The sequence below is a fragment of the Rhinolophus sinicus genome, chromosome 2 (genome assembly GCF_057876585.1).
Source record: "Rhinolophus sinicus isolate RSI-liver-muscle chromosome 2, RSI-T2T, whole genome shotgun sequence".
Classification (NCBI taxonomy): domain Eukaryota; kingdom Metazoa; phylum Chordata; class Mammalia; order Chiroptera; family Rhinolophidae; genus Rhinolophus; species Rhinolophus sinicus.
Genome location: NC_142502.1, coordinates 116121051 through 116138223, shown reverse-complemented (window position 1 = coordinate 116138223; position 17173 = coordinate 116121051). Strand labels below are relative to the sequence as shown.

General features: G+C 53.1%; 1 protein-coding gene across 1 annotated transcript; it reads right to left on the bottom strand.

The window, feature by feature from the left end:
* Positions 1-13697: 13697 nt before the first annotated feature.
* Positions 13698-17173, bottom strand: CHCHD5 (coiled-coil-helix-coiled-coil-helix domain containing 5). The gene is made up of 4 exons (XM_088795957.1): positions 16540-17173; positions 15654-15794; positions 15290-15455; positions 13698-13842 (listed from the first exon to the last, which is right to left on the bottom strand). Coding segments are annotated over exons 1-4 (333 nt in total). The 5' UTR covers positions 16542-17173; the 3' UTR covers positions 13698-13818.

Genomic DNA, 17173 nt, shown 5'->3' with positions numbered 1-17173 from the left:
CACCCACTGACCATTCAACTACCCCCAGACCTCAGCCTCACCCCACTGCCAACCAGCCTCACAGGGGCCATACTAACCTGCAAAACCATCACTTTCATGAAGCCCCCCACCACCGGTCACAGCACCAGCTTTATTTCCCATTGATTTCACCCCATCTGGCTCATCACCACCACATTCCTTCTGTGCCCTGGAGCCAGTAGGCTCGCGTGGTAACCTCAGAAAGTGCCCACTTCCTCACAAATGACAGCTGCTCCCCTCGTTTCCTCCTGGCAGCAGCCTGGGGAGTAGCACAGTTATCCTAACTCCACAGATGAGAAGAAATGGGGCTCAGAAGCTGTCAGTCATTGCCAGGGCCACAGGGGTGGTGGGCAGCTGTGCCAGGGTTGGCTCAACGCCTCTGCCCTCCACCCAAGGGGCTGGCTCACTTGAATGGAAGCAGTGGTTCTCTTTTGTATGTGACAAACAATGAGTGTAACGGGTCACAGTGAGGGTATATGACAGAGCAGATCTAGGTAAAGAGTTAAGAGGAACAGTTATTAGTTTCCAGTTTATTTTTAATCTGTAGAATTTCTCAAATTCACTTTAAAAATTAAATCCTCCCCCGCCCTTGGCAGACAGCACAACACCCTCCTCCTGGAAGGCACTCAGTAAGGTTGGAAGGACAGACACAAAGTTAGTGGGGCCCAAACACCAGCAGAAACCAGCTGGAATGTTCCTGAACATTCTGGAATGTTCTCTCCCAGTTGCTTCCTGAGGTGACAGGCCCTCTACCAAACGCAGCTCCCAACGTTTATTGTCTTTGTGAAAGATGGTTGTGGCTACTGTGAGTTATGTCCCCAGTGTAATGTAGTGACCCATGTTACCTGATCTGTGTTGTTTCTGACAGTTGCAAAATTTTCCACCTGGAACATTGATCTGTTGGATGGGAGTTGGAGGACAGGGTAACAGCCCTTCTGCACAGTGTGACGCTCACCATGTGCTCAGGGTGTGGCACAACCACAGGGAAGGCCCCAGGGTTGGTGACCTCACAGGGAAAGATGCAGGTCACATTTGGACCCTGGGTTGGTTGTCACCTGCCATTCTCATTGGTTGCCCAGCAACTCCAGTTGTAACAGCCACTTCCGAAGGCCCAAGTTCACCCGAAAGCCCAGGTTTGTGATCTCAGTTTCTTGATTGCCAGGTTTCTATACAAACGGAAGAGATGACTGAGTTTTGTACGTTCGCTGTTGAATCAGTCACCACTCTTTACCCTGGCACCTCTGGCCACCTGGCTCCAAGGCAGCTTTCCTGGCCTGTGTCTCTCGGTCGCAGCCCTCTGCCAGGCAATGGGGATGTACGCGCGCCCGCAGACCCCAGTGCAGCTGCACAGCAAACGTGTCCTGGCTTCCCCAGGGCAGGCTCCCTTCAGGAGCTCAGCCAGGCAGTCAGCCCACAAGAAAGACCTGCATAACTGTCCAGCGTGATAAGAGAGGTTCATGCACAACACCACCTGGCCGCAGGCAGGTGAGGAATGCTTTGTGAGGTGGGGTGGCTGAAGGAAGGAAGGACACGAGAGGCTGGACAGGAGGACCGCAGAGGGCAGGCCTAGCTGTTGTCACTAGGAGCTGCGGGTCAGGGCTCTGGGCTGACAGCGGAGCTGGGGGCCCTCCCTCCGTGCAGCTTCGTCCTGATTCGATCTGGCTGGAAAGAGGCAAGGACAGCGTGCGTCTCTTTGTGTTTTAGGACCCCAGCTTTCCACCTTCCAGTCCCAACAAGCACTTAGAAGAAGGAAAAGCAAGAGAAAATTTCAGGGTGCCTCTACCATAGTAAGCATTATTTCTTGTCACATTTGTTTCTGTGATGTAAGTGTGTGTGAGAGTCTGCGTCAACTGAATTATATGTGAAAAATATTTCTTATGGAGAGTTGTGGCTAAAATGTTTAAGAAACATTATTTTAAGGGAAAACATCCATTCACCCTGTATTAAACCAAAATGGTCAGGCACTGTATCTTGTTCCAGGGTAAAGAACAGCAAGACTTGGGTCCTGCACTTGAGGAACTCTGATCCCCAGATGGAAAGAAAGACTGTGACACTGTGACAGGATGTGAAAAGCACCTGACAGAGGGGATGCTTGGTAGAGGTTCCCAGTGCTCCCACAGAGGTGGCCTATGGCCGGTGCTGCAGGGTGGGTGGGGAGCAAAAGGGAAGTGATGCCTCACTGGGTGTGAACCAAGAGCTGCGGGCCAGTGACAGACAGGAGATGAGAAGGGGCCAGATGGTGGCTTTATCCTGTAGGAGACGAGGGACCATTTCTGTGTCTCAAAAGGGGGTGACATGAAGGGAGTGCCTTGAGGGCCATTGTGGCCTTTGTCCCAGTGCAAGGATTGTTCAGCTTTATCTGAACATGGGTCCTGGATAAAACTTAGGGTACTTTGATTTTCTTCATGCTTCTGCCTTGCTGTCTGGCCAGGCCCCGCCTCCTTCCTCTCTTCTCCTTTCCTCTCACTGTCCCAGCTGGGGAGGGGACAGACCGGGAGGAGGTCCTCATACTTGGGGGCAGCTGGCAAGGGGATTAGAGAGGCAGGGGTGGGGGGGCGGGGGACGCTGGTTGTGGCTCAGTGCACTGGAACTGGCCTGTCTTCCTAAATGTCTGCTGAGTAGAGATGAAGGGACAGCAATGAAAGGGGCCATTGCCCTCCATTTCCCCTTCACACAGACATCTGTGTGTAGACCCCGAATAGTGTCTGCCTGTCCGAGTAATCTTTGAGCCTGAGACTGGGGATGGACAGGCAAATATCAAGTGTCAACGTGGGCCAACGCGTAGGGCTGGGGGTTCGCGAAGCGCACACAGCAGTCGCCCCGACTTTGAGCTCGTGAGTTCCCCAGAGTTACACGGGTGCCCTCGGTGTGGCCCGATCTCCTGCAAGGCCTGGTGGTGGCCTCGGCTCCCACACATCAGGCTCCTTCCCATACCTGCTCCCAGTGGGTTCCGCTGCCTCGAACCCCTTTGCCCTTTTCCACGTCAGCCTGAATCGCACCTACAAGGTTGGGTTCAGACCCCATAACCTGCAGGAAGCCAGCCCACAGGAGTGCTCAGAGTCTCTGCGGCCTGTACACCTTTGTGAGTGACTTGGGGCTCGTCCCGTTCTTAGTTTCAGCTTCCTGGTGTTATGTGTTTAGCACTGAGATCGGAATTTATCCTGGAACCCTGGTCCCTAGCTCACACTGTGTGCCTGGCGCTGAGCCGAGCAGTGACAGGATCTCAGAACTGAGATCCAATACCCATGAGACACAAAATCTCAGTTCGTCCCGGCCACCTTCCTTAAGGTCACTAAGCACGACGTCCTCTCCTAAAACAGGGGGTGGGGGGGGGAGGGAAGGGGGTTGAAAAGTCCGTGTTGCTCAGAGATGTCGCAGAGGTTATGTGAAACCATAGCAAATTGTAGACACATAGTGAGGGGCCACTTTTTAGTGTCAATGAGTAAGACAGACATCACAGAGCATTCTTTATTTGCTTAATTCTGTGTGTATTCCAACTTAGGGTTCTCCCTATCCCTGTAAGTTTTATTTTTATTTATTTTTGAAACATAAACACTAAAGTGGTTCTAAAAATGATGTCAGAACAAAAAGAGATTTCAGAGAATGTCGCCTCCTTCCCTCTGCCTTCCCCCTCCTGTCCCCACCGGTAACCCATCTCATTTGGGTCTCTTTTTTTTCTGCTTCTGTTTCTTTTTCCTTGAATGAGCAGGTCAGTGTCCTTGTTTCCTCCTCTCCAGTGACATTCTTGAGACCGGATTTTCAGGACCCTAGTAACCTTTGTGTACAGTGTTTGGGAGGTGTTGCAAGCAGGAGCTCCGTGACAATGAGGTTAGTCACCTGAGAGTCAGCTGCCATCAGAAACACTTGCCCCAGGTCCCAAAGGTGTCCCTGTAATTGGTAATGGGGCCACAGCCCAGTTCCTGCTACTCGGGAGGCTGAGACTAAAGCCTTGTGCCCCCTCCCCTAACTTGGGCTGCTGACCCTCCTGCAAAGGGACAGCTCCAGGCTGCCTGAGGCAAGATGGGGTTTTCAAAAAAAGCCACCACCACATTTCTGGGACCTTCACACAGGAGGGAAAGAGCATTGTGTGCTTCTAGTTGTTATTTCTTGGGGAGATCAGAGGGGTGGAGGCTGAAAGGCTCAGTGGGATTCCAACCTGAGGAAAAGTCCCAAGTAAATAAAGGTTCCAGCCACAGAGAGGCAGGCACAGGAAGTGGGGCAACATAGCGGGGTACTTGCTGGAAAAGCATGGCCACGTCAGGCTGCCCACAAGTCAGCTCGGAGGCTGACTTGTGGCAAGGAACAGGACTGTCCTGTGTGCTGGGGGAGGCTGCTCTCTCCGAAGGGGTCGGCGGCCGCGGAAGGATGTGACACAATTCAGGGCTGGTTAGCAGCCGTGGGCAGGCCCGCTAGAGTCCAAGTCACCCCACCCACTGCAGCTGCTGTTTGCCCTGTGCCCCCAGGCACAGACACGAAGGAGATCGGATTCTGGGGAGAATGGAGGGGGGGGCCTGTCCCAGGCACCAGCTTCCTGTCCCTGGACCTTAGTTTTCCTGGCAGCCAGCGTCCCAACTCAGCATGTGGCTGTGTGTCATTTTCCTCACAGTTAGAGAAACAGTTGAATTCAGGAGCTTTTGCACAGGGTCTGTCTGGGGAGTGGAGGCTGAAAGGCTCCTGGGGATTTCTCAGTAGGACCCCATCCTAAGGAGGAAAAGTTCACCGCAGCCCCAGGTGGACCCTCCATCTCACCCTAAGTGGACCTCATGACTTTTGGGTCCCTGCTGTCCTAGAAGTTAAAATAGCAGCTCCTCACCTAGCAATCTCCAGGTCCCTTCCAGGAGCCCACACCTCCAAGAGATGGATTCTAAACAGTGAGGACAAAAAGAGATGGGAAGGGAATGGCCTTCGTCCCAGTGAGGGTGAGCGTGGCAGGCTGCCAAGGCCAGCATCTGCCCAGCAGGACTCACACCGCTCAGGGAGGATTCAGAACAGCCTCTGTCATGGCCTCCTAGTGTGTCCTGTCTCTGGGCATTGTGCCTAACTGTCAGTGGGCAGCAAGGGGCTCCGTGCCCACCTGTACTGCCTCTGAATCAGGTGGCTAGCCACATGGTGCTGGGCCCAGCTGCCCTCTGCTGAGGGTTGGAAGCAGCAGGAAAAGCATGGGGAAGAGGGTCCATGCAGTGGCGAAGTCCAAGATGCCGTCTTCTGCCTTCCTGCCACCTTCCCTGCAGGCTTGGCGTCTCCTTGTGGTATCACTGTCTCTAACCAGTCTCTAGTCAGACAGTGTCGGGTCACTGAAGTCTTCTGTATTTAACCCAAGTGATTTTCTTGATATGGGGTGTGACACACCGATATACTCAGTAAACATTTATTGGGTGAATAAGTAGGCCGACAGATACCCGCGGCAGCAATGGCCCTCACTTTGTTCGGGAGAATGATGGCCAGCTGTCATCCCTCTTTCTGAAATTCCTCTAGCAGCCGGGTCCTTCTGCCAGGCTCTCCCAGCTCCAGGCTGCTTGTCCTGGCATCCCACCCGGGCACAGGCGGCTCTGCTAATTCCTCTGATCCCTCCCCACCAAGATGCTAACACGTCTCGTCAGAGCCAGTTCACAGTGACTCCCTTCTCTCTAGATATGTCCTCTATGCCCCTTTGGACACCTGGTCCTCATCAGCCTTTAGGTCATTGGATGTAGACATCGCCTCCCCTTCCAGAAGCAGCTGAGGGCCTGTCTCTCTTTCCCCTTAGGTAGTGACTGTTTACTTGACACTTGCAAATTAGGGGAGCCAGTAGGAGGGGCAGAAACTTCTGGTTTTCAGGAGGGACCTCTGGGAACCCCAGGGGTAGCCTGGGGCAGGACGCTCAGTAAACAGAGGTATCTCCAGGGCTGTCTCAGACCTCTACCCCGACAACTGGGGGCCCACACGTGTGTGCTCCTAAGGTTTTCTCCTTGTATGTCCATTTCCCTTACAACTTGTTTTTCCTAATCAATAATAGGCATGTACCTTTCTTTGGTGAGCTAGGTGAAATATGTAATGTTAAAAGGCAAATGGGCATATTAAAAAAATTGAGTGTGAGCAAAAGTCGATTGAATCGGCAGCGCTCCGAGGAGCTGGATGAAACGAGGCTTTTACAGGTGGAGGAAGTCACTCGAGGTAAAAAAGTGGGCTGGTCAGGGCGAGGTCCCTTCTCTTCACTGGACAGCAGGAGTGTATTAGGCAAGGTACTTTGTGCTGATAGGACATTCCTGGTTGAAGGGTTTGAGATTCCATTCCTGGGCTTAAGTCAGGAATTAAGTCTCAGTTTGGTGGCATGGGGCTTAGCATGACTTACTCCATTTCAGGCCTTTTGTCTTGTTTTTAACAATTGGGAAGAAAAATTCAAAGGGCTGAACAGAGTCAGTAAAAAGTATGCCCACCCCCACTCATTTCCCACTTCCCTGCCCCCAGAAAGTCTGCTGTCTCTTTCTCCTGGGTTCTTATAGGCACAGCACTAGAAACACATGCTCTGGTGCTTGGGGGCTGGCCCTGTGTGACCAGGAGGGGCTGTGGCCATCCCTGGGGCTCAGCAGGAGAGCCCTGAAGCAGGCGTCGGGGTCAGGGCTGCTCAGCTTCATTTCTTGTGGGTCAAACTTTATGAATATTTTTCTGGCTTTAATTAAATGTTGCTGGAGTACTCCATCCACATCAGTAATTGTCAAGGTGTGCTCGGTGGGCAGCCTCACCTGGAGCTTGGCTGAAACGCAGATCCTCTGGCCCCAGACCAGCCCTGCGGGGCGACGGGCTCCAGGGTCCTCAGCAACGGCCCTGCAGAAACCCTCCAGCCATCCACACGCCTCCCAGCTCTGCTCCCAGCCCACATCTAGTCTCAAGGATGTGTAAAAATCTTTTGCAAATTAAATGCTATACCACGGATGCAGGTTATATGTTAAGAAGTATACAATAAATCTTGTAGTTCAATTATTTGAAAATAAGGATCAAGTTATTTGATCCTCTGGGCCTTAGACGATCCAATGTGTCATGTAAGATTATTCAGTCAGCTGATGACCTAGTCCCAAGTTCCTATCTGTAAATTCTGTGCTGTTAGAAAAGGACACATTTTGGAAATAAATGAGGAGTAATTAAAAATGCAACAACAAGTTACTAAGGTACTGATAAATAGTAACGTGTATTTCTGGTCCTCTTTACACTTTTCAGAAGAGGATGGTCCTGACGGTTATCGGGCCATATTCCAGGCAGCAGGGGAAGCTCTTGCTGTTACCCTTATCACATCCGCACAATTGGCTTTAATTTACAGAGGAGCAAACAGGCTCAGGGCCTTGAGCATCTGGCCTGATAAACACCCAGCGAAAGAGGAGTGGTGCGGCCCATTTCATCCACGTTTATGGGCACGGGAGCCTCTCTCAGCCTCATCCCTGAGTCTGGGATTCATGATGGGAGAGGCTCAGAGTCCGTCCCCCCAACCAGAGGAACGAGGTCTGTGGTGGCAGGAATGGCCAGCTGGAGGCCTTGGAAGGGCCTCCTACAGCCACAGTAATAGCCTAAGACCAACTCTGTGCCCCTGAGGCCACTGCAGAAATTAGTGCCTCAAAGGGCTGCTGACTTTCACCTCTACCCACGTGGCTTGTTCAGGTGGCATAAAAGGTAGATGGTGCTAAAACAAGGGCGAGTGAGGGTGAGTAACTGCACTCTGAGGGCGTGGGTCTGCTCTTCTGCAGCTAGGGGGGGCACCCACACCCAAGGGGAGGGGACTGCACAGGGCGTGGGCAGCAGGGGTGGGGACTGGCGGCCACCTTACAATTCTGCCTCCCTCTTAGGGCACGGCTGCAGCCACCGACACCCACATTGCTGTCATACGGCCCCTTGTGTTTTGGTGTCACCCTGCACAGGGACCTCGGGGACCTGGCATCTGACTGCTCGTGCTCTCTCCATGTAAGCACTACGCTGTCTTATCTAGAAAAGGGCTCCATGTCGCTTATTGGCGACTGCGCCCGCCAAGCCCTGCCTTGTATTTGACCATGGGCAGCTGTACCGACCATGCTGGTGCTTGGGGCCTGCTGGCCACACGCCAAGAGGGTCCTGGGCCTGCCATGGGGACGGAGTGTACACCAACTGCAGGATGTGCCCAGTGGGCGCTGGGGACAGACTCGGGACTGGATTCTCCTCGCTGCCTCGAGTGACAGAACGTGAGGTTAAGTCTGCTGATTTGTGCTGAGGAGGACACGGCGCTGACGCTCATGCAGTGGCCCACACGTGAACACAGCGGCCACGGCACATATGGATGGAGGGGTCAGGAGGCTCAGAGAAGGGGCGTGTCAGGGTAGATAGGCCGCCGAGGACAGAGCACCCAGTGGGTGGCTGCTGTCCCCAGGGAGACCCGAGAGCATCCTATCTACCCAAGTGGCACAAACTGGCACACAGTCATGCCCCCTTATCTGGGGTTGGCTTTCTGAGGTTTCAGCTTCCCACCATCAACCACGGTCCTAGAACGTTTAACGAAAAATCCAAGAAATAAATGGTTCATAATTTTTAAATGTGTGCTGTTCTGGGCAGCATGGTGAAAGCTCTCGCCAGCCTGTGCCGCACGCAGGTGGCCTGGCAAAGGATCTTTGGGTCTCGCCCAGGGTGTGACTCTCCCACCCCTGGTTCAGATCAAGGAGGGGCTGGGGTGGAATTCAGGCCCGAGAGCAAGACTGGGTTAGGTAAAAAACAAACAAACACCCTCAAGTGTCACGTTTACAGGAATTGCATTCAGATACCACATAATGAGGCTGGGTGGGCTCTCTTTAGGGACACGAGCTCTGGGGGGGATCTGTGTTCACTTCTGATACTGCCCTGCTCAAGATCGGACTGGGTCAGAAACCTTGAAAAGAAAAGGGCACTTCCGTGAGCCTTTCAGCGCAAGACCCAACTTCCTCCCTGCGGGGGGGGGGGGGGGGGGGGGGCTGATCCCACTTGCAGTGTTTGCATTTAAGTGAGAACCTGTCCCAGTCACTGCAAACCGGAAGCCTGCTCCTTCTCACCCCAAATTAAGCAGGGACCTCCAGCCTCTTCCTGTCCTCCCACTCTTGGCCCCTTACTCCCCACCCGCCAATCCTTGACCCTCAGCCTGTAGTCCCCTTCAACCAGCCCTGACTCCAGCAGACAAGGCAGATGCCCCAGGGCTGCCCACCTCCCTCTGAAAAAATATTCTAACTTTTCTTCCTGGACACAGCTTCTTGCTCTATTTCAGGCCTGAGTAATCCTTCAGGCAGCCCTGGGTCAGGAGTTGTGATGACCAGGAAAGTGTCTGGTTATTTAACAACCTCAGGTCTCTTCTCCTATGTATCGTCTTTCTCCATCACTTGTGGACAGGTGTTTGCCTTCCTCCCCTATGCGGATCACGGTGCCAGCACTGAGAACATGAGCTGACGTCTAGACCCACAGATAACTTCTCGCCAGGACAGGACATATCCAGTATCCTGAGATGAAGACAGGGTCAGGGGTCCCCAACAGCACCCCAGGTCCAGCAATTCACTAGGACGGGTCCCCATTATGGTGTATGACAATAAAAAGATACAACGCAAAATCAACAAAGGGTAAAGCTGCATGGAATACTGTCCGGAGGAAACCATGCTGTCCCACAGGACGCACTTAATTCCTCCAGCCATTGAGTTGTGACAACAAGAGTGAAAATGGTGCAAAATGAGGATGCACCACCGACCACACAGTCAAGTCCTGCCTTCCTCTCCTGGCTACATAACAAGCCTGCCCCACAGAGCCTTATGTACAAACTGTTAATATATTTATTTACATTAAAATTGTCATTATGTCCATGGATGTGTTTCCTTTTGTTGATTTTTTTGTTATCTATGAAAACTGCTCAGGTGTCGAGTTCAGATAAATGGTATCTTAACTTTTCCCACTAAAATTAACGGAAATTTTTTTCATGCATGGGCTTGTCACTTAGCAGCAGGATTTTCAGAAATAAATTAGTCATTAAGCGAAGGACGGGTGTAAATTTAAAAGAAAGGTGCAAATCTCTAGGTGATAGCAACAAAGGAAGAATATTATAATTCAACCAAGCCAAGACTAACACATAAAAGTAAATAAAAAAGAAGAGAGATTTTCAAAGAACATGTGAAGCGAACATGATTCAAAATAATTAGGAATAAAAATGAAAGCCAAAAATACCCTTATCAACTTGGACACTGAGAACCTTCAATTACCCAAAACTAAGTTTATCACTAATTTTTGAAGTATAACACATAAATTGTTGCAAAAAACCCTCTAACAACAGAGTTTAAGAACCTGCACCCTCTCCGTTCCCAATGGGCCCAGCAGAGACAAATAGGAGAGTGTCACCAACTTCTTCCCAAGAGGGTCTCCCGTTAACCCTTGGAACAAGTGTGTTAGGTTCCCATTTCCATCTCCCCCTGCCAATGTTAGACTTCATCAGCGTTTTTAGTTTCTGCTAATCTGAAGGGCCAAAACCCTCACTGGCATCTCCATTTCTCTGATGGCATAAGGGTGGCATCCTTCTGCTTCCTTTTGTGAGTGTCCTGTGTATCACGGAGGTTTCACTGCTGTAACAAATGACCCCAGTGTCTCAGTGTCTTACAATAGCACCTAGCTCTGCCACTTCAGAGGGCGCTGCTCAGTTACCTTCCCTGGACCAGCCTGAGAGGGCATCCCCATCCAGGACAGGCTGCCGCCACACAGCAGCGAAGGCCCAGCCAAGCCATGCCTGACACTGAAGACACGTACTTGGATGTGGCAGGTCACAACTGCTCACCTTCTATTGGCTGCAGTGCCACAGCCAGCCCCGGCTGTGGGACGGGGCAGTGTCCCCCTCCAACAGAGTGAATGATGCACATGGATGTTAACACTGTCAATGGGGAACGAGATTATTATGGAGGATTAGACCGCCCCATTTTTCTACTGAGTCCTTTGTTTCTTGATGTGTAGGATTGCTCTGCATATTCTGGATTGATTCTTTTGTCTCTTATGCATAGTACATGTTCTCTCCCAGTCAGTCCTCTCTCTTGTAAGCTTGTTTGTTAGGTAAAATTTTAAAGTAAACAAGTTTACCCATCTTTTTCTGTTGCATTTTTGTCTGTATTAAATTTTCTTGCCTTAAATGAAATAGACAATTCCCATTTTCTTCCAATATATTAACTTATATTTAGCTCTTTAATAGATCTGGAACATTCTTTTTTAAAAATATTTGTTTTCCAACACCATTACTGGACAGTTAGTTACTTTCCCACTGATTTAAAATGCCTCTTTTATCGTAAGTTAAATTTGCACGTATAAATCGGTGTCCCCCCCTCCCGACAGCTAGCTATTCTTCCACTCTGTTTTCTGGTATATGCTGACACCACCTTATTCTAGGGGTGGCACTCCACACCATGTCCTAGTATCAGTGACAGATATCCCTTCATTTTTCTCTGTCAATAATGTTTTGGCTGTTCTCGCATTTAAAAAACATCTAAATGAAATTGAGAATAAGCATATTTTTATTACTTATTAATATGCTGTTAATATCTTTTCGTTGTAATGACTGTATTGTATTCCACTACATAGGCGCACCAATATTTATCGACTTCCACTACACCACTTCCTTTCCCACAATTACAAGCCACAATGTGATGAAACACTTGTAGTTCAATCTTTGCTGATTTTACAAATGAGTTTCTTATGCTGAATTTCTAGACGGTGAATTTCTGGGTTAAGGTTCTTGATATTTTTCTTGTAGACATGCTTTTCCAATTTACAGCGTTCCCTCTACTTCTTGTTTTCCATGACACTGACATCTGATGACTGACGGGGTTAGTGTATAAACAGCCTCCCCTGATCAGGAAGCAGGTTGGTGCCACTGTCCCCAGGGAACCACGCTGTTGCCCAGAGTTACAGCTGCCTGACAAAGCGCCCTTCGCATGCTGCTTTCTGTCCCCATTTCAGTGCCCGCTGCCCTCTAATGGGGACTGGGGGCCTCTCCCAAACCCTCGTGTCTAAGTCTGTTCTGGGGAACCAAGGATTATGATTCGAGCACAATGGCACAATAAAACTGACTGTATGTTCAGTCATCAAGACTAAACAGGCAAAAGACTGAAATCATTTAAAACATATTTCCAACCCAATTGCAATTAGGCAAGAAAGCTAAAAAAAATCTCCATGTTTAGAAATCAAGAAACATAATTTTCAACCTCTAAATAATCAGGGAATCAATGAAAAAAGCAAACAGCCCAAGCCACATTCTGGAAAACTTAGGTGTATGTAGAAAATCAGTGAGCTAAACATTCATGTCAAAATTGCAGAAAACAGGAATTAGACCCAAAGAAAGAAGGCAATACAGAAGAGAATTAAGTTAAAAACAAATGCACAAAATTGGGCATCACCAAAACCTAAGCAGATTCTGTGCAAAGGTCCATGAACTTGATAAAACCCTACCTATCAGTTCAGGCTGCTGAAGAAAAGAGGAAGGTACAAATAACCAGCGTCAGGAACGAAAAAGGGACTGTCATTAGATTCTATAGACTCTAGAAAGATAATCATGACATTCTGAGAACAAATTTGTGACCATCTGAAAATTCGTATTATGTGAACAACTCTTAAAACATACCATTTACCAACACAGGCGCCCCCTCCCCCCTCGGCCTCAGGACTCGCCTTGACCCACAGTGTGCGATACAGGCCTGAGGCTTCCACTCTGCTCCCCAAACCCAAGACCACACACAGGGAGCCGGTCCAGCCAACTGGATGCTCTGAAGGGGGGGTCTTGCCCCGGTCTGTTATTGCACTTCAGAAGCCACTCAGGCAAAGTGTGGTTGGCTGCAAGCACACAAAAACCGAGGACTCAGTCCACAGCTCAAGGAAACGAGTTGGGGACAGAAGCCAGCAGGATCCCGCAGCCTTTCAGGGACCCCAGGAATGACCAGCGCTGTGTCCGCCCTGACCACTTGGACTTCCACCTCACTCCCACACACGTGACAGCTGCCATTGCCTCAAAGATGGTCCCCAGGAGACCCCGGCTCACTTTCCAAGCCGGGGTACAGGTCTGTTTCAAACCACCAGTCCAGTGAGCAATGGTCTGAATGGGGGATCTGGGTGCAGCCCTGGGCACGCTGTGACTCTCTCCCACAGACCTGTCCCTGCTGGGGGACCTGTGATCACCTGCTGTGCCCATGGAAGCTATCACCCAAGGGACAGGAAGCTGCGGCAGCCGTGGCTACCCATCCACTCGTGCTCTACTGTGTGCTGAGTGCTGTCACCTGACCCCCTGCTCAGGGCAGGGGCTGCTCGACTCTGCAGAGCAGGGCGAGTGCTAGACGGTCATGCCCACGAAAACAGCCTTTGGTGACACATGGGGGCTGAGGGATGTCCTGTGCAGTCTCACAGGAGTCCCCAGTGGGACTGGATCCCAATTGCCCAATCTATTGCTCGACTGCTCTGAACTCGGGAGGAAAAGAGGTGTGACTTATGCCCCAAGGCCTCACGACACTCGAAAACTGGGCAAGTGCTGGTGTGGTGGGAGGAAGGGCCTGTCCCACGTCCACGCAGGAGACAGGAGCTGGCTGTGGGCAGAGTTAACAAGAGGAGACACAGGCCCTGGCACACTCGGTGACGCTGGGCTCAGAGGACGGGTTCCTGCCCGGCCGCTGTCCAGGGTCCGCAGGGGCTAAAGCACTCAGAGCCCGGAATACAGAGTCTGTATTTATTGTGAGTCCCGAGTCCAGAGCCCTCAGGACATCTGGCCACTCTCCAGGGTTGGGGGCACCAAGTGGCCAGTCATGCCCATCGTTTTCCTACGGTCCAGTGTCCTCAGGAGGCAGGAAGTGGCTGTGTCTGTGGGGAAAAAAAGTCAACGTGTAGTAGCCCCCGTTCTGTGCCCGGCCCTGGGACCCCATGGGGAGACTGAGGAGACAAGGCAGAGGCTGCCCCTGCAGAGCGCATGGTCTGGAGGGACCGCGTGTCAGGTGACAACCTCAGCCACCTGCCACGTGAACAGGGGACGCAGTGACGTGTCATGGGGCACAGAAGGCAGCTCTGCTGTGTGCCTGCCACCGCTACAGGCACCAGGGACTAGCAACAGACGTGGCAGGTACAACTCTGATTCTAGGGAGGGACAGACAGCACATGAACAGAACTACATCAACTGACAACATCCAGGAAGAAAGAGAGACGTGTTGGCTCAGGGACACTTCAACTGTCGGCCACATGATCAGGTGTGAGCACCTCATGTCTTATGAGATGGGGACGAGTGGGAAGGATCAATTGGCCCTACGGTAGGAAGGTGGGGTCTTTACTCTCAGAGACCAAAAACCTTGCAGGAAACGTCACCAACGTGACGAGGAAACCAGTGTGGCCAACATGCGGTCGTTGCCGAACGTTTCCTGAGAAGAATGGAAACCCTGCCTGTCAGTGGGTCTTGGGGCCTGAGGCTTTCCCTCGTCCCTGCCTCACAAAATATGACTGCAGGGTCAGGGAGGGCAGTGATGTGAGCCATGGTGAGGGGGCTCGGGGACATGGAGCCTGGGCAGGGACAGGCCCTCGGAGACGTCTGCTGAGGTGACAGCTAAGCAGGACTAGGAGAGGCAGTCTAACCACAGAGACACGGCCTGGGGCTGGGCCTCGGGGATGGACGCTGGGAGGGGGAGGGGGCCGCAGGAGCTGAGACCTGGCCTGTGGAAGGGTTTCCAGGTAAAGCAGAACATGGTCACACTTTCTCAGGGACACTCTGGGACCGTTAGAGGGTGAACTGGCTGGAAGCGGTGAGAGGAAAATGGAGGCCCAAGAGGAGATGGGGTGTCACTGGTGCTGGTGAAGATGTGACGTTTGCCTTTGGAGCTCACCGTGCTGTAAACAGCCAAACCAGGGCTCTTAACCTTTTTGCCAGTATGGACATTTATTTTAAACTGTACCATCCTTAGGTACACTGCAGCTGCTTCTGTGCTAGATACAATAAAAACAGTGGGACCATCACCCCATGCTCAGTCCCTGCTGGGACAGCTGATGGTCCTAGGCAGGGCAGGCGAGGTGACGGAGTGGGCTGACAGGTTTCCTGGGAGGACAGAGAGCCAGCCAGGACCTGGGGTTTTGTTCAGTGAGGACAAGAAGCCATTGCTGAGCTTCACGCAAAAGAGTGCTGTCACTGGTTCTCAGTTCTTAGGTTCTCTCTGGCCACCATGCCCAGGCAGGTATGGGGGACTTGAGCAGGTTGGCAGGGATAAAGCAAGGACTGTGTGCCAGTCCCTGCGGGGAAGGCAGGGCTGGGGGTGACACTGGTCTCTACCTGTACGGCTGCAGGGCGGCGCGGTGGCGGCACGCGCTCGGCGCACTGCAGGAAGCGGCGCACCTGCTCTGCACAATTGCCCGCGGACGCCTCGTTCTGCCGCAGACACTCCTCAAAGGCCTCGAAGGGCTCCGCGCAGGCCTGGCGGATCTGACGGATGATGGGGCTGCCGGGAGGGCACCTCCGGCGTCCAGGCTTCTGCAGCGCTGCCCGCTCGGCATTACCCTCCCTGCCCGCCACCACTGCCCTCTCTGTCCACCCCGCGCTGCCCTGCACCGTTTCCCTGCTACCCCCCCCACCCCACCACTGTCCATCCCGCACTGCCTCCCCCACCCCCTGCCCCCCTGCACTGTCCCGCACTCACTGGGAGGACGTGCACTGAGCGATGCTCATCTTGAGGTGGTGACAGTCGCGTTGCCACGACTCAGGCTTGGCCGCAACACACTGGCCATACTGTTCCAGCTCTCGGCTGCAGTAGCGGGCAGTGACCTCCAGGGCCGCCTGCCTGCGGAACACGGTGGGGAAGGGGGTTGTGACCTGGGTCCGTGGGGGGGTCTGGGGGTTGACCAGGGACAGGGCCCGGGGGCGGGGCGGCGCGGGGTCTGTGGAGTAGGCCAGGGGCTTCGGGGAGGAAGTAGTGGTGGTCCTTAAACAGGTCTGCTCACTCTACTGCAGGGTTGTGGCCTGGCAGAGAAGTCTGGGAGGCCAGTCGCTTCCAGCGCGGCCTTAGAAGTAGGACCCAGAGCTCTGGGAGGACTCGGGAGCCGCAGGTGGATGTGAGGGTCCAACAGGTGGGGTCTGAAATCCCAGGGAGGGTCTCCTGACCAGAGTCTGAGAGTGGAGGCCTGAAGACGGGGCACCGAGGTGACACTTGAGGCCCTAGGGGGTCACAGGGTCCTCGGCGCACAATCTGGAAGCGCCGGGTCAGCTTGGGGACAGGTTTGGGACGAGTCTGTGCCTGTCGCTGAGGTCTGGGGTCCGGCACGGAGCCCAAGGGGAAGGTGGGGTGACCTGGGGGAGAAACGTGGAGCTCCAAGGACTGGGGTCCTGCAGGAGCTCTGGATGTGAGAGGAAACATCCAAGTCCTCGGATCGCACGAGGAGGGGCAAGGCCTGGACAGGCGGGGAGGAGGGGACGGCGCGGAGTCCGGATGGTCGGGAGCTCTAAGAACAGAGGGGCCGATCCCTCCTCCAGGATCCCGGGTCACCGGGGTAGAACAGGCGTGCGCGGCAGGCGCTCCTGCTACTCACATGTCGAGGCCGGTGCCTGGGAGCAATAGTCAGGGAGGTGCGCCCCGCCTTTTCCGGTGTCAGGTTGTTATGGCGGCTCTCGGCCTAACCCTCTCGGCTTCTCTTTTTCCGGTAGCACAGCGTACAAGCGGCTCTACTCCCTTAAGGACCAAACCGTTATGGCGGCGCCCTGCTTCTGCTTCCGCCCCTGCCGGCAATGGCGGCGCCCTGCCTCTCCTTCCGCCTCAGCCGGTAACGGCGGCGTCCGAAGGGCCACTTCCGGCCTCTGCCTGCAATGGTGGCGCTCTTAGCCACTTCCGGTCCCTGCCTGCAGTGGCGGCGCTCTTAGCCACTTCCGCCTCGACCTGCTCAGTGGCCGTATCCTATTCCTGGCTTGCCCTGGCGGCCCCCAGACTTCAGCGGAAGTAAATACTGGGAAATACGGCGGTGCCCCGGCAGCAAGGCAAGCGCGGCACTCAGCTGCGAGTCGCCCTACGGGGCTGGGCCACAGCCACACACGTTCCCAGCCACCTGACTGGAGCTAGTGGAGCGCAACTGTCCTTTGCTGTGGTCCTTCAACAAGTATTGCTCGCGGCTTGTCTGGACGCCGCGTTGCCCTACGCATGCACTCACCGTCCTTTAGGGACACTGGTTC